At 39.5% G+C, this 27,056-nt stretch overlaps 2 protein-coding genes across 8 annotated transcripts in view; one reads left to right on the forward strand and one right to left on the reverse strand.

Annotated features, from left to right (window-relative positions):
- The window catches only part of LOC145503238 (uncharacterized), a 145,109-nt gene that overhangs the window by 34,114 nt on the left and 83,939 nt on the right, over window positions 1-27,056 (forward strand). The window lies entirely within an intron of this gene.
- Window positions 1-27,056, reverse strand: part of LOC145503221 (uncharacterized) — a 49,048-nt gene that overhangs the window by 1,148 nt on the left and 20,844 nt on the right. For 3 of the 7 annotated variants that reach the window (XM_081482698.1, XM_081482700.1, XM_081482697.1), the window contains 12 exons: window positions 24,995-25,057; window positions 24,539-24,613; window positions 16,568-16,618; window positions 7,142-7,216; window positions 6,539-6,601; window positions 6,264-6,326; window positions 6,026-6,088; window positions 5,074-5,136; window positions 4,037-4,253; window positions 3,307-3,426; window positions 2,580-2,720; window positions 1-810 (listed from right to left, as the gene is read on the reverse strand). The exon at window positions 1-810 is cut by the window's left edge and continues 1,148 nt beyond it. In XM_081482698.1, coding sequence (XP_081338824.1) covers window positions 430-810; window positions 2,580-2,720; window positions 3,307-3,426; window positions 4,037-4,253; window positions 5,074-5,136; window positions 6,026-6,088; window positions 6,264-6,326; window positions 6,539-6,601; window positions 7,142-7,216; window positions 16,568-16,618; window positions 24,539-24,613; window positions 24,995-25,057 — 1,375 coding nt within the window. In that variant the 3' untranslated portion in view covers window positions 1-429. The remainder of the gene's footprint in view (window positions 811-2,579; window positions 2,721-3,306; window positions 3,427-4,036; window positions 4,254-5,073; window positions 5,137-6,025; window positions 6,089-6,263; window positions 6,327-6,538; window positions 6,602-7,141; window positions 7,217-16,567; window positions 16,619-24,538; window positions 24,614-24,994; window positions 25,058-27,056) is intronic. The other 4 variants (XM_081482701.1, XM_081482702.1, XM_081482703.1 and 1 more) reach the window with 4 other exon arrangements.

A 27,056-nucleotide genomic window follows, 5' to 3' on the forward strand; every position in this document is an offset into this window, starting at 1 on the left:
GGTTTGCAATTGCTGGTTATGGTCATATTTCGTTTGATTGCTTAATTAATAGTTATTTCTAAGTAACTTCATGGCCATGATCGCCCTAGATGAATTCTGTCATATTAGCTCGTTTTGTGCCCTTTTTAGACAATCGCTTCGTTCATACTGTCAAAATGTCCTCGGCGCTCTTCAGTCTCGAGGTACTACAGTGTTCCTATGATTCCTGCAGCAATAGGCATGATTAAGAATTAACTAAAATTACTATCCTATTAATCTTGTTGGAGATTTGTGTGGCGATTATTTCCTAATATATTGCCGTATTGTACGCCGTTTCGCTAAAACAAATTAAACAACAAAAAAAGCTTTATATCAAACACATTGCCATACAGCTTTATGTACCCGAGCGATGAATGATACACACGTCTAAATATATTTTGTAGACAGTCTCTAGATCACTGTGTTCTCCACGTTCACCTTACAAAGAACTTCCCCAGCACGAATAAGTTTTCCTCCTCCATCTAGCAAGGCAGGCCATAGGTAACAGGCAATCTCCAGGTCCTTGTCTGAGGCTTGTCCGTTTGTAGGGCGCCTTGAACACATGTCTGGACTGCTGTGATATCCGAGACTTTTGTGAATATCTTTTAACGTGGAGGACTGGTACTCGAGTTGCATGGGTGGAACCTGGGTAACCATTCGCCACGTCAGTCGGATGCACGCCTTGATGTAGTCACTGAGTTTCCTAAGAAGGGAGTTGGTGAATGGGAAATGACATGATTTGTCCTTGCTTAGCCATAAATGCCACTTTTCCTTTATTTTTTCCCTTACATCCTGAAAAATTCAATAGTAAGATGGTCTTCTTTGGTTATTCGATTAACCTGAGAGGTAGGGGACAAAAGACAGTGGGAAGTTACGACCGGATATCGTAGTGTCTAAAAAAGAAAATATAAGGGAGCAAGCTTTTACTGAGGCCACTAGACATTTTTTAATGTCTAATTACATTTGGATGTACGTACATTCTCTATTTACGTTCAAACCCATCGTATTTTCTACGTATAATGCACACGTCTGTCGTTTAATAATGATGCCATGTGCAACAAGGAAGCAGGAAAGAGACAGGAATAGGCATGTTCGAATACGAAACAATTAGTTAACAAGTGCTGGTTGCGGTCTATCGTGATCCCTTTCCCAGGCACCCAGTCATACGCAATTGATGTTTGCAAGGTTATATAATATATATAGATTACTTCATAGACAGTGCGACGTACGGATTTTTATTCACGAGTTCCAAAGTTTTTCAACGAGTGAATAAAAATCCGTACAAAGCACTTTCTATGTTGTAATTTGTTTATTGTATATATAACGAGAATTAAACATATCCGTCAAATCAGTTTTAGTTTTCCCGATACCACAAGTTTACATGCAGAACAACAACAAATTCAAAACTGATCTAAATGACCGTGCGTAATAAAAAACATATCTGCTTTCCAGTCCAGCAACAGGCGGACAAAGAGCCTACACAAGCTTAAATATAATACTGGAGAATTCGTAAATACATAGAGTGAAATCTTTTCGCATGTCCCTAATCACTCTCAGATTTAATAATGTAATGGCGGCGCTTCGCGCTGTGCAAAGACAAATTCGGACTCTGACTCACACTGTTTAAATTTGAATGTTCCTCCTTGAATGTTGTTGGCTTTCTGATGTTAAATTTACTTCCTCGGTTTCTTAAATGGCCATTGATTCTCAAACTGAAGTTCTAGTGCTCAAGATGCTGGATATATTCCGCTGCTGTTTTTCCGAAAGTGAACTAAAACGGGAAGCCGAAGCCATGTTCTCGAAACATAAACTTCAAGCGGGCGCTGATTTCAAGACCGCGCTTCTCGGAAGCCATTTGAGTGCTTAACTCTAATTGGCTAAGTGATTCCACTCTGAACGGTGATTGGTTATATTTTCACATGGGAAAAACGCTATACGCGAAGCTGATTGAACCTATCGCTTTTTTCACATGTGGAAATATAGCACATATAGAATTCTATTTGCAAGGTTTATTGCGTAAAATTCTCGCTATATGTACAATAAATAACTTTACAAACATAAGTGGATTTATGAAAAGAGTGTTGACGAAATAGACGAATGTAACTAAGTGGACGATACAAAAATTAAAGGGAATGTCAGTATTTTGTTCCCCATTCTCTTGTCTTCCTTTTCTTGCTCCTTTTATTTTATTTATTTACTTTAAATTTTCATCACTCACAAGTGATTTAAAGGTCTTTAGCAGTCGTGAAATCAAACTGGATATGGGTGATATGGTGCGAAGTATTGACACAGTTTTCATAAATCAAGTCATATATATAGGTACATTAAGGTATCAAACTGCGGCCACACGCATCTGAACTCTAGATTCCGGAAAAAAGGCCGCCCTGAATTCACACTTCATCCAGAGGCTAATATTCTTCCGCCCTGGACAAAAGTTCTTCTCTATTGGAATAATAAGAAAACTTAACCAGCAAACACAAAAAGGTTTGTCAAGATAGAAGATACTTGTATACAGCTTTCTGCTGCATAAACTCTCTATGTCTATTAAGTTGGTTACATACTTGTTCCAAGGACTCGAGGTTGCATTTGTGTGCATTTTCTTTCATTGAAAGCACGAGAGCATCAAGGACATCGGTGGGGTATTCCGATTCCGGGTTGCTCTCCGTTTCGCTAAATAGGGTATCGCAAAGCAATCTTTTCTTCTTCTCAGTCAGTGGTGTAAAGAAAAGAAATTGAGGGAAAGGAGACAAATAAAAAAGAAAAGAAAAAAAAGAAAGAAAGGGAGAAACAAAAAAAAAAGAAAAGAAAAGAAGAAGAAGGACAGGGAAAAGGGAAAAAAGGAGGAAAAAGAAGAAGAAATGAATTAGTGTATTTAACTTAACTGTTCGTGGGTCTGTGTTTTATTTCGTCTGTTATTTCAATAAATTTGCGCTATTTTGTTTGTTTTTTTTTTAAACCTACGTAATTACTTAAATTAAACAAGCCAAAGCAAGAGGTTCTTTTTAGCTGAGCTTCACTGAGAATTGGAATGAACATGTGAGTATTCACTTATGTTATGAAAAAAATACCAGTTTGATCAAAAGAAGATCCATAAGTAATAATCAAGTTTAGTGGATCTGCACTCAATGAACTACAGTTAAAGCAAAGGTCCAAGATGTAAATGTTAACTTACCAACAGCGTTTAAGTAGGATGTTATAATTAAAAGAAAGCTATTTTGCTGCTACCCAAAATCACTCATGTGGTCTAAAAGAAGATTGTAAAATAATCTGATATGGATTATTTTATACCTTTACACTTGAGGAAAACTTTTGTCCCATTATCGGAGCTCTGTTAATCATAGTTGCAATTATACCCTTAAACAGATCAAGCGCTGCTTCTTTTGTCTCCTTCGTCTGTTCGTAGGATGCCTGTTAAGAGAAAAAAGTTGTGCAAAAGTAGTGAAGTTAAGCAGCGAGCGTTTGACGTGTGAAAATCAATGAAGTTTCTCGAGTTCTTTTTTCTGTAGCACACCATTTTCAACCAGCTTTTAAAAGCCTTCCCTCCATCTGATCAACGTGAAAATTACACTAGCAATAGATTGAAAGTTTAATGCAATGTATTTTGTTATTTCCATGAAACGATAAACAAGAAAATGAAAGTTGATAAAATTTAAATTTTACGTGAACGAGATCTGATATAAAAGAAGTTAACACCAATGTCTTCAACTATGGTGTATCACGCAAATAAAATATACATGTAAAACATACGAGTATATCTCAGAAACATTTTTTATTTTGACTTTTTGCATAATAATAGTGAATGGACTGACACTTAAACATTACTCTGATTAAAAAACTTCAAACAATACCAAAATTTGTCTTGATGCTATAATTTGAAGCAATGAAAGTTTTGGTGGTTCTCTTTTTCGCCTTGTTTCTCGAATTTCAGAATCTGTACCCACTCCACCAAGCCCACGAGCAAGTCAAGGTACTACATTGCTAAGCACAATGGCACTGAAATCCTTCGAGGATTCCTCACCTCAAATATGATGCATGCTAGTCGTGGGTAAGAAATACTGACGTCTATTTCCTCTTCGGATCCATATACTTCTTGCATTGTATCAAATGCATCCATTCTATCTTCGTCCAAAAATGCAGCGAAGTCTTTCTCCACGTCCGACGGCCTATTGGAAGCAGTAGTGTCCTCAACCTTCCTCTGGTCTTTCTTCACTTGTTTTTCGCTGAGATAAGCCAGCCTTTAAAAGTAAATATTCAGGAAAGATATGTAGACCCTCGTTCCTGTTTTAACGTCACAGCCTGACTAGTCCCAGGCCCTAACCCCCGGGGCTTCTGACCCAACCGGACTTGAAGTTTCACTTTTTCAGACGGCTAGAAGGCGATGGAGAAAAGTAATATCTACTGTTTTTCGATTTTCATATCTTGATCTCATGTAGATTCCATCAGGCAAATATGAAATATCTGTCATAACATTATACACTTTAATTTAAATTGCACGAAACCATCCATTCACCACACAATAACCAGTGGGGGAGACAGAGATAGCATCTGCGCACTTGGTGACAACAGTCGAAAGAGTAACCTAAATTCCTATTGGGTGTCAGTGGAATTTCCCCATTCAAATAATAAGTTTTGCTATATGTGCAGCAAAGCAATGTTCCCGAAAGCCATGGTGACTTTACAATTACTACACATTTACAGTCTGATTTTGAGATACTTCGGCGAGATTTATGATGGTCTTGCAGTCTGGTGGCATGGCAGTTTGTGGTTGACTAAAACGTCTGAGGAATACTGTGTCTGCTTTGTGGGCAGTAGCCGCAAGAGGAAGAAGAGGAAGCACAGGGAAAGAGAATTGTTTTGGAGAACAGCCTGAACAACATTTACAAGTTATTGCATGATATCATAAGAATTAAGTTTCGAGTTCAGTATTAGAGGGATTACGCACAAGAAACTGAGATGCAATCGGGATATCAGTAGTTTAGCTTTTACCCTGGTTTTACTTCTCGTTAGTCTTCTTGTAATCAAAAGCTATATACTACAGTTGGAGCAACGTTTTACCTTGTTTTCATTCCCTTCAATTCTTCATCTTTATTTGCCAGAATAAATTTAAGTTGGTTGCACCTTGAATTGAAAACAATAAATGCCAAAAATTTGGGTTACATGCACGTATGTTCGGTTCCTGATATTGTTCAAGCTTTCTGGGATTACCAACTACCGATTAACTAAGAGCGAGGTCTTTGTGGGAAAATCTCGAACCGAGACCTATCCGTATTGACCTAGCGATAGCGAAGTCAACACGGCAAGGCCGAGGTTTAAGATTTTCCAGTAAAGACTGAACATTCGAGGTTAATAAGTTGTTATTATAGGGATTTTTGCTTTATTTTTGCAGGCCCGTGGCCATTACGGGGGAATAATGCCTTAGAATTAGCCAATCAGAGCGATTGTTATATCGGCTACAAACACAAGCCATATAATAAATGCAAGTCTTCGCATACCATGCCAGTTACAATGCGTTCAGTTTCCCTCATTTAACTCCCCGGACGTACGTATTTAACTCCCCGAATGATTTGAGGATTCCAGAGTTTAAGCCATGAGACGCTTTTCAGACATCTATATATGATGTTTGTCCGAGGTTCAAAACATTGCAATGGAAACATCGCTTTAGTCATACTTTCAAGCCAGGTGATCTAGTTTTCCTTGCTTTCGAAACTAATTAAAAAAAAACAAGTTTTGCGAGACTGCTGTACGATTTCTTTGGAGATGTGCTAATTGTGTGGCTCGTAATTGTTGAGGAAAACTCGGTTATACAAACTTCAACTGCAACCTTATGGGCATTCATGAATTCTCGCAACATACGACACTGGGCTTCTAGTTGGATATATCGTTTCTTTTACACATTTTGGGGCTTAAATCACCTGGCTTTGCGAAATAACCTCGGGTTTTGCTGGTTTCCAGATAGAAAATCTATCATGCATTTAATTTAAAAAGAAGTATTATTCTATCACCTCACCCTGCTATATACTCTTTCACTTGCTCCTCCTTGGCACGAAGTTCCTGACCCAATTCGTTATTACTACAAAACGGATATAAGAAAACGACACTATTAACATGCTCCTTTAAGAACGCGGCCGCTTCTGCGTGAAATACAATGGAAGAGTTCTCTCCACAGGAGGCTGTCCACATGCTGTCATACAGTCCAGACCCATTTGCCTTATTTTGCTTGCCAATTAAAAAGTTTAACGTTTTACCTTGTTTTCATTCCTTTCAGTTCTTCATCTTTATTTGCCAGACTAAATTTAAGTTGGTTGCACCTTGAATTGAAAACAATAAATGGAAAAGATTTAGGTTACATGCAGTTCGGCTCCTGACATTGTTCAAGCTTTCTGGGATTGCTAACTACTTATTTAGCGAGAGTGAGGTCTTTACGGGAAAATATGGAACCGAGACCTATCCGTATTGAAAAATTCGTATTAAAATCTATCATGTATTAAATTTAAAAAGAGGTATTGTTATATGACCTCACCCTGCTATATACTCTTTCACTTGCTCCTCCTTGGCACGAAGTTCCTGACCCAATTTGTTATTACTACAAAACGTATATAAGAAAACGACACTATTAACATGCTCCCTTCATGCTACAGAAACCGGGATAAGCTCCGGCCTGATGGGCCACTTGGCTCGCATGCAGACTTAACCTTAAATACACCTTATTCCAAAATGGTCGCCATTTTAGTATTATTTTGTTTACTTGAAAATGAGCCCTTGCTGCCTCGTTTAAGGGAAAATATTCTTTTGAATTTCGAGTTTAAGAGCGAGGCAACAAGGGCTAATTTCCAAGTAAACAAAAGAATACTTAAATGGCGGCCATTTTGGAATAACGTGTATACGCGACCGCTTCTGCGTGAAATACAATCGAAGAGTGCTCTCCACGGAGGCTGTCCACATGCTGTTATATGGCACAAACCCGTCTTGTCTTATTTTGTTTGCCAGTTAATAAGTTGTACAGTTCCTTTTTTTGGAAGAATCTCATCGTTTTTTCCACGGAAATGGGAAGCGCTCCTTCATTCACACATTGCGCCTATAGCGCATGGTAATTTATGTAGCAGTAAGATAATAACATATTTACCTGGTTGTAACAAGAGTTAGTTCTTTTTCCCTATTTGCCAGGAACGCATCGTACTTTTCTTTAAGTTCAGCACAGCTATAAACAGACATTAAATCGCATCCACGGTGAAGTTTGTCATAATTCAAATTAGAGATCTGAAAATCTATCTGAAAATGGCTATTAACATTTTGACGTATCGTGTCTCTTATATTTATGGCACCCTTATCTTGCAACATACTCTTTCAGTTGTTCGTATTTAGCACGCATTATTTCTCTTAATCGTATCTTTAACAAAATTTTCGATCGTGATTGGTTCTGCGCGCGCCTATTTGTCCCGTCACTGGCGTGCGATCACGTGGGTGTACAATTGCAGGTATCCAATTACAACTTTTTGGAATTGGATACCTGTAATTGAATACCCTCGTGATTCGAACGTCGATTACGTGCGCTTTGATGGATTCCTTCTTAAAATTTACGGAAAGCACTATTTACTTTTTCGCTCAAAATGAGGTTCCCCAAAGACTTTTTTAATTTTTAAAATTGTCATAAATACGATTAATTAGTAATTGGACCTCGTGTTGTACAATTCAGGGAGAAAACGTGCTCGCAATTTCAACCGGTCCAATTACTATTACTAATTTGTTCCTCATGCCTTAGAAGCGTATGAAGACAGGTGAAAATGGCATAGATAACATTATGATGTGAGGTATTTAGCTTATTTCTCTTCCTGGGAGGACATGCAAATGTCCGACCTATGTAACTTAGAAACGAGGTGGTCCTCAGGCAGGCTGGATGGCTGGATGCTGTCTATGTAAAATGTTCTACGGAGGGGAGTGGTATGGGGTAATTGTGTTGAAAAAAAAAATCATCCAAGCTGCTTTTAGACAAAAAAAGTACATACTAACAAGAAAAGAAGATCATTAAGGGCTGAGAAAGATATATCTCGAAGGTTCAGGGTCCAAAAATAAACATAAATTCATGCTAAACTCAAATAACCCACCCTTCCCTCATCAACTCCTGAAAGTTCAAAGGTCGCCCTCAAGGAAATAGCATAACTGTTTTTCGTGTTGCGTAGCTGTTTAATACCAGCAATTTCTTTGCGTGTTGCGTAACTGTTTACCAGCAAGTTCTTTGCGTGGTTCGTAGCTGTTTACCAGCAAGTTCTCTGTGTGTGGCGTAGTTCTCTACCATAACAAAACATGAGTTTCTTCTTCGTTTTAATTTGATTACAACATGCAAACACATTGCATCAGAGCGGGGATCGATGACCAGGTTAATGTAGCTGACTTCGATTGTGAGCGTGATCCCACGATTGTGTGACTTTGAGACAACCTTGAAGCATTCTTGAGCAAACTTCAGCAAACTGAGTATAATACCTTGAGGTAATCGATAATTACCTTGATTATTTCCTAGAGAATCGGTTCACTGGAACTTCCGATTAGTTCTGAGCACCGTTTTTGCACTAAAGAAGCATTATCTGTCTGGACAAACTTGGGCGACAATTTGAAGTTCGTCTGTTTATGCTATAAAGATGGGCACAAGACGTATTATGCGTCTAGACGAACTATCTCTCGTAGTGCGTCGTTCAAGACGAATTTCGAAGGATAGTTCGGCAAGACGTAAAATACGTCTTCTGCCCGTCTTAAGAGGGCATCCATCTGAAACCGTGCAGTATTAAAATATGAGTCTACATCGACCCTCTCAGATTTTGTTCACATTCTTTGTAGGGTTACATAATAAGGTGGTAATGCAGTGGGTAGAATATTATCACAAAATTCTTTCAGTTAACGTCTAAGAGATATCGCGGTCAACGGCTTCATGATCGGTTTTAGGCCAAAAAGTTACCATATTTTGAAGCATTTTTTGACCAAAATATTTGTAAAAGCATTAAAGTGCACTTAACCCCCCCCAATTTTTTTTTCGCTAAAACGAATCTACATGTTATTTGAAATACTTCTGCGAAAACATTTTTGGATTCGGTTAAATCCTCGATTTTCTATGCCCCGACGAAATCTCGAAAATAGCCCCAAAACACTGCCATTTTGTTTCACGACCGAGTTTGAGGAGAATGGGTCCAGCGGCTGTTGTGACGTCTACCCAGGAAGATCGAATATCTCAAATCCTCTCATTTCCTTCAGGACGGTGCAACAGAAATTCGAAAAGTGCGCAGAAATGCCTTCCAGAAGTGCTATCGATTGTTGCAACAATAAACAAGCGAACTGAGTCTGTGAGAACCATTGAAGAACTCTCACTGGAATTTGATCCGCAGACTTTCTAGCGCTATTTTCAAAATTTTCTGCTTAAAGCCAACCAGCAATTTAATTTGTCGAAATACTACCGACAACCTATATCTTCCAGTCCCGCAGTATTTATAACATAGCCGGCAAAGTTGTGTGATGAATCAAGAAGCGTTACGACCAAATATACTGATGTGTAAATAGGTCGCAACTGTACGCCGCCAACCAGCACTTATTTCTTTTTCGATTTAGATTAAAGTCAAAGATTAATCCTTTAGAATTACATGATAACAAAATTGTTACACTCACAGAGTTTTTCGAAGGTTTGGAAATCAGTAGTGCGACAAACATTCTATACATTAGTGTCGACTGTCGAAAATAGGACCGCGTAACATTATTTGCGGACCGCTTAGGGAGCACATCCTTTTCGCTTATCCGACGAATTTCACTGAAAACTAAAAAAATTTACACTGGTTATTTGGAGTTACGACTTAAAACGTGTGGCAATGTGAAATCGTTAATGGTATGAAATGTTTCCTTCCGCCTTGCTTCCCGTAGCCTCAAAAAGACAGGTCGATTTTCAATCGATCGAAGCCTGTGTTTTGGAGATCATCAAGTCTCGAAAACTGCAACACTTACGTCGCTCTTATAAACATGAAGCATTCCAGAAAGTAAAACACAAACTGGATTTAATAGAACCACCATACCTTGACAAAATACATTCTCGCTACGGACAAATGTAAACAGGTTATAAGCACGCGTGGGAGTCTTGTGTTTAGGTGACAAAATTACCATCCAAAGCAGTCCTTGAGTTTACTTTCCTGCTTTTCGTTTGCCTGCTCCTAATATACAAGCAGCTCGTCCGCGAAGAAGTCTTCCCCGTCGTCACTTGAAATATTGCAAATTGTTCGCAAAGCTCTAAGCAGTGAGTTCACAGTTGTCGAACGTGCTCGATCGAAGTAGTTTATTTCGGTGTCTTCCGAATCGAAACCTAACTCTGACTCCAGTGACGGAAACCAAATGATTCTGAAACAAAACTTGGATGTTTTAGTCCCAAAATATATTGGAACGATTAGTTTTGTTTTCCATTTTCTCGAGCAAATACAGAGAGCTGACTGAGGCGCCATTGTGTTTGGTTCCTGGGTAGACGTCATCAGCAACCGCCGCCCCAGACTCCCTGAAACGCGGTCGTGTAACACTTCAGGCGCGACTTTGAAAGGGCATAGCAAATCGAGGATTCAACCAAATTCAAACATTTTTTCGCCCAAATGCTTCAAGTAACAAGTGGATTCGTTTTAGCGAAAAAACATTTTTGGGGTTAGGTGCACTTTAAACTTTTCCAGCTCAAAATGCTCGTGTAATTAATATCACGTAATTAGATTGCAATGATACTATTGACATTTCAAATGACTAGGTGGTTTAGTAACACACGCATTTTAAAAATAATGCCTTGAAGGAAGTTTGGGCGGAATGGATTTTAGGATAAAATAAGTTTTGAAAATCGCCGATGCGCCATTGTTTCAAAAGTTTCTTTACCCTTCTCTTTTATGAAGCCTTTATCGGTTAATAAATATAAGCAAATAAATGTCTGTAAAGTTTAAAATGTTCACGAGATTTTGACGGACAAAAACGTGTTCGTCAGTGCAGGAAAACAAAGAATTACGAGTGTCTTAGTACAATGGATAGGTCGGTTGAGTAAGCACCAGATTCCAATCCATATTAACATTTAACTTTTACAATAGCTGTTAATGTTAATCAGTTATCCTGCTTTAAAGTGCCTTCAATACAACAGCCTTACGACGGGGAAGGTAGATACTCAAACACGTGGAAGTCGCCACATACCTCATCGATCGGCTGCAAGCTTACATTCACGGACAAATTGATCCAAAAAAACCTCTGAGCCACTAGCTTCATTTCTACTCGGTAAGTAGTTTCAATGTGCAAAAACAATTCCTAAGACTTAAACATAGAATTATCTCGTTAAACGAAGGGCTACTGTGCTTTTCCATAAACTGTTTTCATTCCGGCGCCATTTTGTTTGAGACTAGTATCAAGTCCCTCAGATTCTCCTGAGTGCTCGGTACAACTTTATCCAGATTCGTGAGAGGTCGATTTTTGACAAATCTAACTCCATATCTGACTTCCGATTAATCGAAAGCTCGATCGAGCGTTAATCGATACTCTTGCTGTGTAATATGGCGCTGCGCTCAGGGAGTCAGACAAACCTTTTCAAACACGAACTTTTATTTGCATAGGGATGAAGCAGCCTGTGAAATATTTCTAGACCCGCTCGGGGAATTCAGAGCTTTCTAGTTCTTGGGATAGGTCGGTTTCTAGACTTGTTCTGAAGGATTTATTATCCCTGTAATGTTTTAGTAATCTATAAGCTCGCAAAAGCGCTGGACCTTTTAAGGCTGAACACCCTGACAAGTATCACAACCGCTTTTAGACCCCTAAAAGTACGATTAGCACCCCGTCCTTTTTATACGGGAGTACCTCCGGACATAAACTTTTTATTTTTTTTAACCAATTTCAAGGTTTTCCACAATTTCACCTCTGCTTAGTCATGTTGCGAAAACGTAACCCTATCCGGATTTAAGGGGAAAAATCTGGCCGAAAAACTTTCACGATCATTCGCGAGGTCAAATGGGATAAAACTATTTCAACAAGTTCAAAGTGAATGACAATTGATGGCATTATTCATAGTCAGTGATAGTGGATGATAGTTTTGCGGTCAAAGTGGAACGTGAGTTTCAACTATCATGGACAACGCGTTATCATGCGCCATTTGACACGGGAATCGTAAATGGGGCAAATAGTAAGGGAATCTCCTGCCTCATCAAACAAACCAACTCTAGTTATATAGGCAAATTTTCCATTCCGCTTCAACGAATGTGGTTTTACGACAGCCGTTCAAATGATCAGAAACGTCTTTTGAGCCGGTCTTTAATGGTATAAATGGTGCTGTCTGGTGGTTGTACCGACCAGATAAACCACACTCTTTCTTGGAATGCCTTCTAAAAGGAGCATTCAAAAGAAGTCATCGCGATCGTAATGTGATCGGAATCGGGGTGAAATTTGATACAAAATACAGTGTAAGATGTCACAAGTGACGTACACTGTCACGCAATTAATCGTTGGCTAAGTTGGTGCTTTACTAATAGTAAAACAACAGCGCAAAAAAACAAAAAAAAAAAAAGTTCTGCTGGTTTCCATTGCATGGAAAAGAAATAAGTAATATAAGAGTTCGTTACGGAAAAAAAAAAATGTTTTCACTGTTGGAACAAACACGCGACTGGATAGTAAAACAAGTGAAGTATTAAAATGCTTGACTGTGATGCCGAAAAATTATTATGGTGTTGGAAATACCAAAAAAATGAAGCTTGATTGCCAAACGGGCTACGTTATTCAACCCTCAAGGCGGTGATGCGGTCTTCAACGAAGACATCTCACTTCGGTGTGAGTGCGACCAGCAGTTTTGTATCACAATTAACTTATGACGTTTGCGTCTTTCCTTCCAATTGGCCATGCCAACTAGCTTTCAGCAGCTTAAATACTAACAAAATAACTAAATTGGAGTTGCAAAATGTTTCATAACGATGTCTCGCTTCTCGTTAAGTAACGTGTTATTTACCTATAATTATTTCCAATCCATTCTGACGGTACTTCCTTGTCGAACTCATTTGCATATTGTCATAAACAAATAATAGTTCAATGCAAACAGAGCTTTTACCACAAAGCTGAAATGGGGATGTTCTTTGCTACTCCTGTTTTACTTTGCATCGATTTATTTACCAGTACTGAAACGTGTGATTCGTTATTTCGAAATAACGGAAATGAATCGTCTCTGGGTCACGGGTAACTCGAAAACACTGATCCCCGGTCCGCGGACCCCCACTGCGGACCGGGTCCACGGACTACTCTACGGACCCCCTCTACGAACCACCTTCAAAACAGATATATGTTGTAACACTTAATACAATGATATAAGGGACCGCAAACGAGAATGCTGTTTGTATACGTAGGATCTGTAAAAGATCTGATCAGCCAAAAATGGAAACATAACAATGAAGCAAGGCTGATTACTACGTAGAAAGCTTAACGGGACAACGACATGATAGAGTCCAAACTGAAAGCCGAGAATTGCAACCGTGAACAGCTGTTTCGACCTGGTTGGGTCTCGTCAGCACGGTGTAGCAGCGAACAATAGAGCGACCGGCTTGTGGATCGATCATATGCCAAATGCACATGGTAATGAGCTCAGATGAAATTCAAATGCAAATATTTGCGTATTGTTCAATGTCACATGCAAAACGCGTGACCCTAAACAAAATGTAAAATCCTGAATATCAAGTCGTTGTCGCGATAAGGTTGTCTGTTTTTGGCTGTCGGCAATATCCTTATCGTGTGGTTTCACTATTATTTCCCGTTAAATCTTACCAAACTATATATACCTAATAACTTAAAGGGAACCCGATTTTTCTAAGATTGTAGAAATCACGTACGCAATATATCGGGGCCTTTCCAAAAGACGATTGTGCAAGGAATATCTCGGAAGAGGTCAACAACGCGACAAGGGTTAATTTGCGCCGAAATTTTGCCTTTGCACGTACCCCTCTCCCTCTCCCCCGGAGTAATAACATTGCTTGAGCCTGCGACCAAATCGAAAACCAGTACCTGGCCAGGGGTCAACTTCAAAAATTCATGCGACCTCGATGAGCTCTAAGCCTGGGTCCGCGATGTGGTCAAGTGATACTGGTTAACGGATACCTAGTTTGGACAGCTGTCAATTAACCATAACATGTCAATGATGTACCTATGTTAATGGTGTTAATCTCTTATTTTTCAAAGTTTAAGGCTCAGCTCGCGCACGCGCAGTGCAAGTGGCGTATGGACGTACATACGGACAGTCACGTTGACAACTAAAAGTTTTGAGATCGATAGGTGACCAAATTTTCTAAGGTATGCTACTCCCCTCGCGCGTCCTCGGCGAGCAGGACCTCCGCTATAAACAAAAAACCTCCATGCAAAGTTACAAAACTCAGATCAAAATTCTCGTCATCCTGGGTTAGCTTAATCGGGCTTTGAACAACCCGGCCCAGGAGCTCCGGTTTTAGGCTTGGCTAAATCTATATTTATTACTTGGCCTCACACTAGAACTTGTAAGTGTAACCTAAGTGCACTAGGAAACTACTTCGCGTGTGAAGGGGTAAAATGTACTTACTTAAACTTTAGTAAGTGACCATGGAAACGTTAGTAGTTCAAAGAAGTTCAAGTGCGCCGCCAATTATGATCTACACCACACTTGAGAACGCGCTTGACCAATAGGAAATAGAAGCTAACTGAAAGCGATGTGCAGCAGTGCTACAATTCTGATCAACGCACAGACGAACAACTAGCTCGAATTTCATTTTCAAAGACAGCCTAAAATCATCCGACACCAACTGCAGTTCTGCAAATTGCAAACCAGCTGCTGTTTCAAGTTTCAACCAGGTCATTTCTTTAAACCCGAAAACTTTGGCGAAAACCGCGTCACTGCTATGTACTTGCATTGTTAACAACAAAGTACCTATATGTATTTCTTGTAAGTTTAAAACCCGGAGAGAAATTAGATAGCAAAGTACAAAAAAACTCTCTTCCGTTGCAAAGGCCTGACTATTTTACTGCCGAACAATACCATTTGTGATGTGCATGACTGATTTTACTGCGAAAAAAATGATAGCTTGTGCTTTAAGTAATATCCTTTGTCATCAGGTGTGAAGCCAAGTTTTCTGAAGTGCGACTTGAGATTTTCAAGTGCACTTGAGTCAAGCGCTTACTTGAAACTAACTCGGCTTCTAGCGTGAAGCCAACAATTGTGTAACAGTTACTGGTATAGAGAGTGGTAGCAAATTGATAAAAACGATTCCCCTCATATGAGGATATCATTTTTATCCACACATCAAAATATTTCACTCGTTCGCTGCGCTCACTCGAAGATAATTTTTTTCTCTCTGCGCGGCCATGCAATATCCTCTATATTATATCCTCTCAGCCAGAGTAATGGAGGGCACATTTGCCTTGCGTGTTGAAAGTAGCTTATCATCTCTTGCCTTTCTCTGCGGTCATCAAGAAAATCAAAGGAACCTTCTCTAGGAGCTGCTAGGGTAATATCATCTAGCAAGCCAGTTATTTTCCATTACTAAACTCGTCAATGAACCGATCAAGCTACATTGAAACAGGAGCCATAATCGCGTCCGATTATGGCTCCCGATTGAAGACGTTTGTCTAGCACACGTGTTTGACATAAAAAATCATTTGGTCGTTTGTGGGGACATGAATCAGTGTTGAGGATTATTTTTGCATCGAATTTAAGTTCGATGGTTGAACTTTAAGAGAAGTCCAGCGGATATGACCTGGAGTTGCAGCTTTTTCTGTTATTTGTCGATCTTTTAGCCGTATTTCGCTCGATTAAATGGTGTGATTGCTACAATTATTTCCTACTCTTCTTTTATCACGGTAAGTGTATAATTTTGTCTTTATGATGAATGAATAAAGGTGGTGAATTCTAAGCGCGGTAATGAAATGTGAAAGGTGAATTGATCAACATGGCACTAGCGTGGAACAAAGAAAAAATCTGGGTCCCCGACAGGAATCAAACCTAGCCCGTAGTTCACTGGATAGAGCGCCCGACCGGTGTTCGGGAGGTCATGGGTTCGATTCCTGTCGGGGACTCAGATTTTTTTTGGTCCCCCGCTCGTGTCATGTTGATCAATTCACCTTTCTGATTTTGTCTTTATATTTTACTGTTTTTTCTTTTTGTTTGTTTATTTAAGTGTGGATGTAATCCGTTTGTTTGGCCGATATTCAGAATACCAACCAAATGGCGTTTTGGTCCCTCCAGTAGAAGACAAGCCAATGTAAATTTGAAAAAGCCTTAGATCCTGTTTTGCCCTCTAGTCAGTGTCAAGAGAAAATCAAGATAAGAACTTTGAAATTCCCTTGTCAGTGTATAAATCTGTTGTAGTAACTTTATCGCATACCATAACATCAGATCCCTAGATATAACGTTTCTTTACACGTTTTGGTATTGCGAAATGACCCCAGATCGCCAGTTTCCGGAAATAAAAGCTCAGTACCTAGATGAATCTGTTGCAACTCATCGAGTAGCCACTGTAATGCATTTAATTATCTTGGAGGTAATATGATATCATCTTAGCATGCTATGTACCTTTTCTCTTGTTCGTCCTTGGCACGAATTTCCTGAACCAATTCGTTATAACTACAAGAAGTACATATGTGAAAAAAGTAAATTGGGTGTTAAAAACGAGACCAATTGTCAGTGGTCATTTCTAGTTTAATTGTTGCTAAAAGTAAGAGCGATTTCAGTATAGATGGTTTTAAAGCCGAGTGGTCTTTAATTTTTTAAGGCCCGCGCTGTAGTTAACAATTAGACTATGAGCTCGAAATTAGTATGGACTTCTATGAGATGAAGCAGGAGGCCTAATCAACTATCACCTCATAGAAATCGAGAGCGAATAATATAATTGTTTTACTAGAATTCTAACTGAAATAAACGCAAAAAACGGATTCCAATGATTGCTCTACGTATTGTTAATCTTTACGCTTAAACAAAATTGCACGGACTGAATTTTGTCAATGGAAATTTGTAGTTGTTTACGCGCGCACCCATGTTGTCAATGATTTCAAGTTTTTAAAGTCAAAAAAAGGGTTGATGTCCTTCTTTTAGTCTTCTCAGGAATACAATTATCCATTTGCACCTAAACATTCCCCCAAAACTTCGGGAAAACGTAAAAGCGTCACCATTTCGTCGACGACTAGCAGCCTCTACATTCTAATGGCTGTTAGTGTACGAGTGGCTCAGCCAATCATATTGCAGCATTTGCATTAGTATACTAGTAGAATTCTGCTAATCGCAGTTATTTAATTTCCCACGAAATTTGAGTAAATTCATTTGTTTTCACTGACTGACATTTAGTAGCTTCCACATTAACACCTTTCATTTGCATAGGGAAACCGATTGTTTCAGTGTTAAGAGTTATTGTCTGAGACAACCAGGCAGGTGGTCAAAGATGAGGGTCAGCCAAAATATTCCATACTAACATCATAGATAAGTAAGGTTGACGTATGGATAAATATACTAAAGTTTGCTCTTCAAGTGCTTTGGTAGGGGAGATATGAGATCCACTCTCCATCACCCCCCAGGTCCTAGTTTTTCTAGTAAAATTTGACCCAAATTTGACAGCCAGCAAAAACTGTAAAATTTAGCAAACGAAGTTCGTGTTTTGTATCTGATATAAATGGACATACATGTAGAACTTCTTGTAAAAAGCTAGAGATATGAGAAATAAGCACAAGTCAGTCTACACCATTTAGTTTCCGAATACCTATATTTCGTATCTGCGAATAAGCAACAAATCAGCCATTTTCAACTTCCCGCAGAACGTACAACTAAAACTTCAGCAATAATCGGATGCCAAAACCAAACACTCTTACCTTCCCGCTATCACAAACAGTAATGATCTTTTTGGGCCATTCAAACAGCAAGACACTACATCACCTCCATTTCTCCTACCACTCAATGTCATGTACAGCACGACACGACGCAAGCAATGTGCTGTTTAAGCCGCTCCTGGATTTTGCATTGGGTTTGTACGAATTTAAATATATACAGTTGATCAAATTAGAAATTCAAATCCCTTCTCTTTCGAATTTAACGGAAAGAAAATTAAGAAAACACGAAAATGAACAAAACGACGCCATGTTGAATTTGTTGACTCGGGATAGACTGGGAACTAGTTGACTGGTGATAAAGGAGCGATGGATGATTGTTCCACGCTCTTTTCATAAGGAAGCTTTTTGAAAAAAGCTTTTTACAAGGCCATTTAAGCAGATTAAAAGTGGAGGATGTAACCTCAAAATGTGAGGACGAGCTTAAGGTGAGTGTTTTGAATTAAAGTAGGATTACACTTCCTTTGGACGATATATAAACTCTGACAGCACTCCTTTATTTATTCGACCCGGAAACAATTTTGTGAAGATGTCAATAGAGTTAAAGAGTTGGGCGTTGCAGGTTCTACGTAAACGTGATGGCTTTTTTCATTCTCATGAGCGGTCTTGACGGTCCGGCAGCTCCTGCTACCCGCCTCCTATCATATTTATTAAGGTGTCAAAGCGGAGGCTGCAATTAATCTGATTTCGCCACAATGTTCGTCGGCCTCTAAGGGCGGGACGAGGCGGGTGGGGTAGAAAGTGATCCTAACCCTCTGTATTTATTTACCAAACAAAGATTTGCGTAGGGTGGCTACCGGTACGACAGTCTGCCAAAACATCGTTTATTTACACATTGTAAGATGTCAAGCCCCGTGACTAAAATTTAATACATCGTATTATTTCCCACGGGTAGAAAAGGGGAAATAAGTTCCTAAAAATGTTTTCTTCTTGCTCCCCCTGTCTTGCTTTTCCCGGCCAGAGAGAAAAAAAACAGAAATAAAATTTCTACATTTTGACCCAACGCTTAGCCGATATCAAATGCTATGTAGTTGCAAAGGTTCCCGAAAATGGTTGCATTTTCTCCAATTAGATTTCAATTGGAGAGGATTGAAATGTTCCCCAGTTCGTATCCAAGCCTCGTTAGCCCTTCACCACGGTGAGAAATGGGGTCGGAATTCTTCACTTTCACAACAGTCTATTTATTAGCACGAGCGCATTTGTCAGTTTTTAATTAAGGGATTGAATTAAAATTGAAAATTAATATGTATGATTTTATCCAGAAAAATTTCAGGTACTTATATTGAACTGGTAAACAAAGGGAAACAAACAACTCGATCAAACGATACGTTCAATTGAATATTGTCATTAATTAAGTCACACCTATCTAGGATGAAGTGGAAAACACTGGAAAGGAAGGCAGTGATTTGACGAAGAAAGAGTTTCCAGTAAACGAATGCAGTGGATTCAACTCTACTGAGTTAGACTTTGAAGACATCATTAACTTATCATATTTCGTTTCTTCCGAGTTTGAATGCACACTAAACAGTACTGTTACTGACCTTAAAGAAGAAGATGACGAGAGTAGCTTTTGGGTAGATAAAGAACAGCATCGGGAAGAGAAACGTGCAGTCTTGAATGAAGCTTTGGCACATATCAGATGGGAGAGTTAGTCCGATAGCTTCGACTCTAAATTCGTATTGGGAAAGTATATCAAGCACACAAAAGGCCTATTACCTGCGGAAAGTGGGTAAAGTTCTCACTGAGGTGTTAAATAACCATTGTACCAGATCAAGAAGAGAAAGTAGTGGAAGCACTTAGGCGTTCTTCAGAAACAACTCTTGCCAAAAAGGAAACGCAAGCAGAGCATGTGCTGTCAAAGAAGAAATGACTATATACAGGTCATCTGTCGATTTTGCTGGGGGTATATCACGAAGCGGAAAGTCGACAAACTCGATTGCAAATTCTATCAATACATACGAAACATTTTTCAAAGAAGAAGCTCAGAGAGTTGATTCCAGGTCTTTGCAAATGGCAGATCGATCAAGCCTGTCGCCATGCTGCAGCAGAAGGACCAGGACAACCATTTGCTAGTGCAAATTTTATACAGGACGTTGCCTATGGCACTAAAGAACTAAACCTAGATTCTGGGGAGAAAATCACCATTTCGAATGTGATTAGAACGATGGTGCCTTCACGAAAAATCAAGCAATACATTTCTTATTGCCAAGAAACAAAGTTTAAACCAGCCAGTGAAAGAAAATTATATAGAATCATCGATGTGTGCGCCGCATCCAAGCAGAAAGAAATCGCTTCAGGGTTTAGATAATTTCTTCACGAAGGGGCACAGGCGTTCGAGTTGCTCGAACGTGTGACTATCGTACTTGAAGAAGGTGGTGCCACTTCGATTTGGAGAAAGGAAGCCAAGACGATCTTAAAAGAGGCTAAGCGTTATCTCAAAACCGATTTCAAGAGCCATGTTGGACCCGAGGAAAGATATGCTGACCCCTGCACTGGTTTCAGTCTCAGCGACCCTCACATTGTGATCACACTCATGATATGTCTTGCCCCTCATGCAGCCAGCTAGATGAGGTTTTATCTAATGTTATGAGCATGATCAATTCTACTAAGCTGACTCTAACAGATGAACAGCAAAGTCAGGTTGCATTTTACGTGACTCATGCAGTGGAGGCAATCGCTAATTGGAAAGTGTAGATGCTCCGAACCGTCAACCAAGAGCAAGCCAAGGGGGAAACTCTCGGTGCACTCAACGATCAAAGCGTTCTGGTAATTATGGACTGGGCGATGAAATATCTGCCCCAGAGATACCGAGAGCAAATGAGCGATTTTTGCGGTAAGCGAGGAAAAAGTTGGCATGTTGCTTGTGTTGTTTTCAAAATTGGTGAGAACGAATTCAATGTTGGAAACCATTGTGCACATATTTGATAGCTGTATACATGATTGGTTTTCCGTTGCATCCATCGTAGAGCACGTTCTTGTTACCATCAAGCAAGAGCACCCCAATGTGTAGATGGCCTATCCGAAGTCTGACAATGCTGGATGCTACCATAATGCCTCGCTGATTTTGTCCCTGAAGTCCATTGGAAAAAGGGCAGGCATAAGTGTGCGAAGGTATGACTTTTCAGATCCACAATCGGGAAAAATCGTTTGTGATAGGAAGATCGCCCCAATGAAAGAGATGGGTAAACGAAAAGCACGATGTTGTCACAGCCGTTGACATGAAGGAGGCATTTGAATCTTATGGTGGTGTCCGCGGATCCAGAATAGCAGTTGCAGAAGTAGATGTCGCAAAGGCAGCTAAGCCGGTGGAATGGGAAGGGATTAGCCCACTGTTCAACTTTGAGTTTCTCGCCTCCGGAATTGGGGCTTGGAAAGCCTACGCTGTTGGTGAACGTCAGATGTTTCCATATGATGAAGTAGGCCGATCTCTGCAGGGTCCAACAGGTCTTCATATCATCATGCCTCTTAAGCCTCTCACCCCACTGTCAAAGCCAGGGCTGCTGATGGTAAAGGCGAAACATATTACCAATTTGGAAGAACTTTATATGTGTGAAGAGGAAGGTTGTGTGGCCACATTTCGAACCCAGGGGATCTCCAAAGCCACATGGATACTGGGCGACATGCGAGAGTGAGTCCATTCCCAAGTGCATGTAGAGGTCAGTTTCTCTTTCCTTTTCACCTGCAGTGGACGTGAGGTTATAAATCACGGCATCTAATGTTTCACCGGATTGTTTGTTTGATCTCAGAAATTCAGTACAATAGCCCATTTTCGATATATTAAAATTCAGCCTGAAACAATAGACCTCAGCACGAGGCCTCGAACTGAAGTCTGTTGTCTTAGGCTGAATTTTAATATAACGAAATTTGTCTATTGATCTCAACTATTCAGAATAGTCTAAGGAGCTGTGGAACTGTAAAATAACTTTAAGAAAAAGATCATTAAATCAATCATTTGAGAAACTAAAAACTTTGTGGTCGGTAGGCTCTCAAATGTGATTCAGTTACTCGAGAATGTTACCAATAGGTATGTTTAATTGGCTACTGAAGGAAACAAAGAAGATCCGGCAAAGGTGGCAAAAGAAACGAGAGTTGCTAGGGACGAGAGTGGTAAGCTTTGTTTCGCTCCAGAAGAATGGCGAACAACCAAGCAAATAGCTCGTCATTTTGCAGCAACGCAACGTCAGCAAAAAGCACCTGGAGAACTACTTGTTGAAGAAGCCGAAGCCGTCAGTAAGGAAGACCGTCAAGGGTGAGAAACAAAAAGACAGCTGCGGGAACTGCAGATAGCAGTGTACCAAGAGGTCGACTTGCGGCATCCAATTGAATACAATGGCCATGACATCTGTGGCCTTGCAAAGCGTGGCATGCTAAAATTAAAATTTAAGGTTGTGCAACTTAAAGAAATTTGGGCCTACTGGTAGAAAAGACTCTTACGTGAAGCCACTCGAAGATCTGGTACAAACCTGGAGTTGTTTTAAGGAACATAACATGGTGTACATGACAAGCCGGAATGAGAAGTCCAACACTTTTACTAAAAGCAAATGACGTATTCGGTGAGGGCTCTTAGGTAAATATTTCGTTTCCCGACATTTGTTCAATGGCAGACCAACGGAACTAGCAAAGTTCAAATAAGTGAACGAATGACCGGAAGCAAAAGAAAACATACTTTGGAAAAGGCAGGAAAAAGGAAATTCCAACCCAAAGAGGATCTGCACGGAACAGTCTCTTTTCTAAATATCAAGCGCACATTTTCCGTTAGTTATCTTTAGTTTTACGCAGTTTAATTTATGGGTAGAACAATACCATGACACTTTTTCTACTTATTTCGTACATCCAATCTGATTGCATTTTGCGGTAAAGGTAGCGATCATATTTCAGCTTTCCTCAGTGATTCAGAGGGGAGCGTGTCGAGTAGAGGGATTAACCAAGGAGAGTCACTCAAGGAGAGTAATAACTGTAATCAGTTTTCTTATACATTAAACAGAGATTTGTTTTACTAGTGTTATGTAGTGCAAGTGTCAAATAAGGTACTTCCTTCGAAGTTACTAAACGGAAACGTTCTTATGTAGGCATTGCTATCTTTGTTATTAAATCAACAATTTCAGTTGTTCGTGCTTTAGCGTGCTTTACTGAGTTATGAAGAACTCGGCAGTTGGATAGCTCGAAAGAAGTGTAAGAGTTTATCGAGGCGAGAGCATCTCTGATTTCTTGACAGTGTAAATGTACATCAAAAGCCGCGAGCTCGAAAAAGAAATCAGATGAAGTTGTTTGTTCACGATGTTACGCGGGTTTGCTGGCCCTATTTTAAGCGTGATTCGTTCATATCATTACTTGTTCAGACCTTGAGTTGTTTATCGCGAATAATAGACGTTTCTAGCAACAATGCAACGGCGATAGGTCCCTTCCTACCCAAAGTAAAAATAAGTAAGTCCCAGTCCCTTGCGAGCAATCCAACTCAAGATGGCGTCTTTCTGTTTAGTTCGTGTTTCTTTTTAAATTCTCGTTCTGTGAAAATTGGTAAAAGAGGCGTTCTGAATTTTTTTGGGACCACTTTAGTCAACTGCATATATTTAACACTGGACAAACCCAATGCGAAATCCGGGAGGGGCTTAAACAGCACATTGCTTGCGTCGTGTCGTGCTGTACATGACATCGAGTGGTAGGAGAAATGGAGGTGATGTAGTATCTTGCTGTTTGAATGGCCCAAAAAGATCATTACTGTTTGTGATAGAGGGAAGGTAAGAGTGTTTGGTTTTGGCATCCGATTATTGCTGAAGTTTTAGTTATACGTTCTGCGGGAAGTTGAAAATGGCTGATTTGTTGCTTATTCGCAGATACAAAATATAGGTATTCGGAAACTAAATGGTGTAGACTGACTTGTGCTTATTTCTTATGTCTCTAGCTTTTTGCAAGAAGTTCTACATGTATGTCCATTTATATCAGATACAAAACACGAACTTCGTTTGCTAAATTTTACAGTTTTTGCTGGCTGTCAAATTTGGGTCAAATTTTACTAGAAAAACTAGGACCTGGGGGGTGATGGAGAGTGGATCTCATATCTCCTCTACCAAAACACTTAAAAATCAAACTTTAGTATATTTATCCATAAGTCAACCTAACCTATCTATGATGTTAGTATGGAATATTTTGGCTGACCCTCATCTTTGACCACCTGCCTGGTTGTCCCAGACAATAACTCTTAGTACTGAAACAATCGGCCCCCATCCTTCAGCTTTTTCAGATTTTGCTCGGTTTTCTCAGACAGTGACTCTTAAATTAAATGTAATTGTCGATTACACTAGAAAGTTTATCTGAAGAAAAAAAAGAGGAATATTATCAGATGTATTTGTCTTTTCTCTCTCCTATTTACCAGAATATATAATAGAAAATTCTCTGTGGCATTTGTTTTTTCGCACTATTATAATTCTCCGTAAATAACTACGTAGCCTTTCCGTGGCCTCTCCACAGATGGCTTTTCAAATGTTGTAGATGGCACACACCCATCCCGTTCCATTTTGTTTCTCAAAAAGTTGTCCTGTTCTTTTAAGTGGAAAATTGCCACCGGTTTTCACGCAAATTGGAGGGCTCCTTAATTCAAATTACTTCTGCCCAAGCAGTGAATCTGAAACGCATAGGAAATCCTATGGGAGTACAGTAATTACATATTTACGTGGTTGTCACTAGATTCAGCTCTTTCTCTTTATCTGCTAGGAGAGCCTCGTACTTTTCTTTAAGTTGAGCGCAGCTGTAAAAATAATCAATTGAAAACACAAAAACGTGAATAGACATAAAATTAGTTCCATTCTTTCTTAATAATTGCAACGTCTTGCTATAATAATTATTTTCTTCTTAATGTTTTCCATGGTAAAAGTTATAAAGTTATAGACAAGCGCACGCGCTTTCAGCGACCCTCTAAATGCTTGTGATCCCTGTTGCTTACAACATCCCTTTAACGGTTAAGTTTCCTCGTTTGCATCATATCATGTAATACAAGAAAAGTTTATATGTGGCAACTTTGAGGATTTTTTGTTGTTTCGGCCCGAAATTGTCTCGCATGCACGTCGTAATGTAAATGAGCAAAGAGCTATTAGAATTTTATTTAATCTTTTATTTAATGCAACTTTACCTTGTAACCCACTCTTTCAGTTGCTCGTCTTTGGTATAAATTTTTCGAATTTGGTCGTTATGCCTGAAAGTTAAATTGAAAGAAACAAAATTATAATTTAAGGTATAGCTTACTTCCATTATCTTAATTAATAAAAAATAAGGCAGTGTTGATCAGGATTCACGTGAAATTACTCGACAAACCATACGTCGTCTCACCAGGAGCAACTGGGGACACATTTGTCGTTGCTTATTGTGATTATAGCATCGTTTCCTGCCGTTTTCTGCGCTCACCAATAAAATCAAACGAGTCTTTTCTGTTGGCTACTAGTGTATTATAAAAGCTAGTCATTTTCTATGAAAACCTGTCCATGAATTCGAAAATCATGCTATATTGAAAAACTGTGCTTAGCTCGTATTGGAAAAGGTATATTTTATTAGTATATATCAGAAGAGTTGTTAACAACACGCGCTTGACATAGATAATTTTTTGGTTGCTTGTTGAAAAACAGGGATCAGTATCGTGGATCCAAACAAGCCACCATATTAACGTGCTAGAGCTTTATTTGGATCCTAAGTGTGTATGATTATATTTTCTTGTAAATATATCATCTCATGTGCAGGAGATTAAAGCCGGGTGTGAAGGGTATGTAGCGGCGCTCTGACCTGGATAAAAGAGCAACACGCAAGAAGACACGCGGGTTCGAAACGCAGTGTACTAGTCACCGTTCCCATAAACAATTCCTGAACATCGGCTGATTGAACGTCAGACCCGTCTCCACCGATGGCGCCTTGATCACTCGGAGTGACTGCGTGTACACGGAGGACACATTTTATAGGACACATTTTGGCGAAGTGATCTTTTCCTTTACATACGAGGCAAAGCCGTCCAAAAGCAGGACAAGATTTTGGAAGATATTTATTCCCACAATTCAAACAGTGGAATAGTCGTTTAGAGTGCGGCGGCTCTGAACGCCTTTGATTGAATTTGCCTTGGATCAAATGAAAGAGATCTTTGTCGCAATCCTCCGATTCTTGTATTTGAGTTTAGCTTGCTTCGCTCGCTCTGCAAATGGTTGCTGCATTTTCCAGTGTGAGGTCTGCTGATTCACGGAGCAGTCCTTCTTTCGGTCGCGTACATGTATCTCTCGCTCTCACACCAAAAACAATGCGATCTCGAATCATGCTGTCATGCTGATCGCCAAATTCGCAGGACCTCGCACGTGTTTTAAGCTAGGTAAGTAAGTAAGTAAGTAAGTAAGTAAGTAAGTAAGTAAGTAAGTAAGTAAGTAAGTAAGTAAGTAAGTACGTACGTAAGTAAGTAAGTAAGTAAGTAAGTAAGTAAGTAAGTAAGTAAGTAACTTTATTTAATGAGGGTAAAAACACTTTACAGTCATTGACTGATAAACTCGTGGCCCTCCCTTAAACAATTAAAATATAAATCATAAAGGTGATGAACTGATCTATCGTCTCGCCTTCTCGTTCTTTACATTCCCAAAATCGATATCTTTTGAAGACAGTGTTCTTTCTAGGGTTGGCATAATCCTGAAACTTTTTCTTTAGAAAAGCAATCTTGTCTGGATCCTCACCAGTGGCAAATTACATGGGTAACATCATGTCTGAATCAGGACTGAAGCCAGATATGGAGAAGGTGCGAGCCATAGTCCAGATGCCACCACCCCAGAACAGAGAAGAGTCGCAGAGGTTCTTGGAAATGGTGAACTACTTTTCACAATTTATTCCAAATCAGTCGGAGATTACTGCACCCTTGCGAAGTTTGCTGAAGAAAGATGTTGCATGGATCTGGTCAGACGAGCACATGCAGTCACTGGAGCGCTTGAATCAGATCTTGCTAAGTCAGCCTGTTCTTAAGTTTTTTGATCCCTCAAATTCAGTCAAGTTGCAAGTGGAAGCATCTAAGTTAGGTCTCGGGGCATGCATCCTCCAGGATGGGCACCCCGTGGCTTACGCATCAAGGTCTCTTAACCAAGCAGAAGAGCACTATTTTTTTTTTGTATTTTATTGATATTTATATAAGTTTACAAATAAGAGTGACAATAACAATTGAAATTACATTTGCAGAT

The sequence above is a fragment of the Orbicella franksi genome, chromosome 11 (assembly GCF_964199315.1).
Source record: "Orbicella franksi chromosome 11, jaOrbFran1.1, whole genome shotgun sequence".
Classification (NCBI taxonomy): domain Eukaryota; kingdom Metazoa; phylum Cnidaria; class Anthozoa; order Scleractinia; family Merulinidae; genus Orbicella; species Orbicella franksi.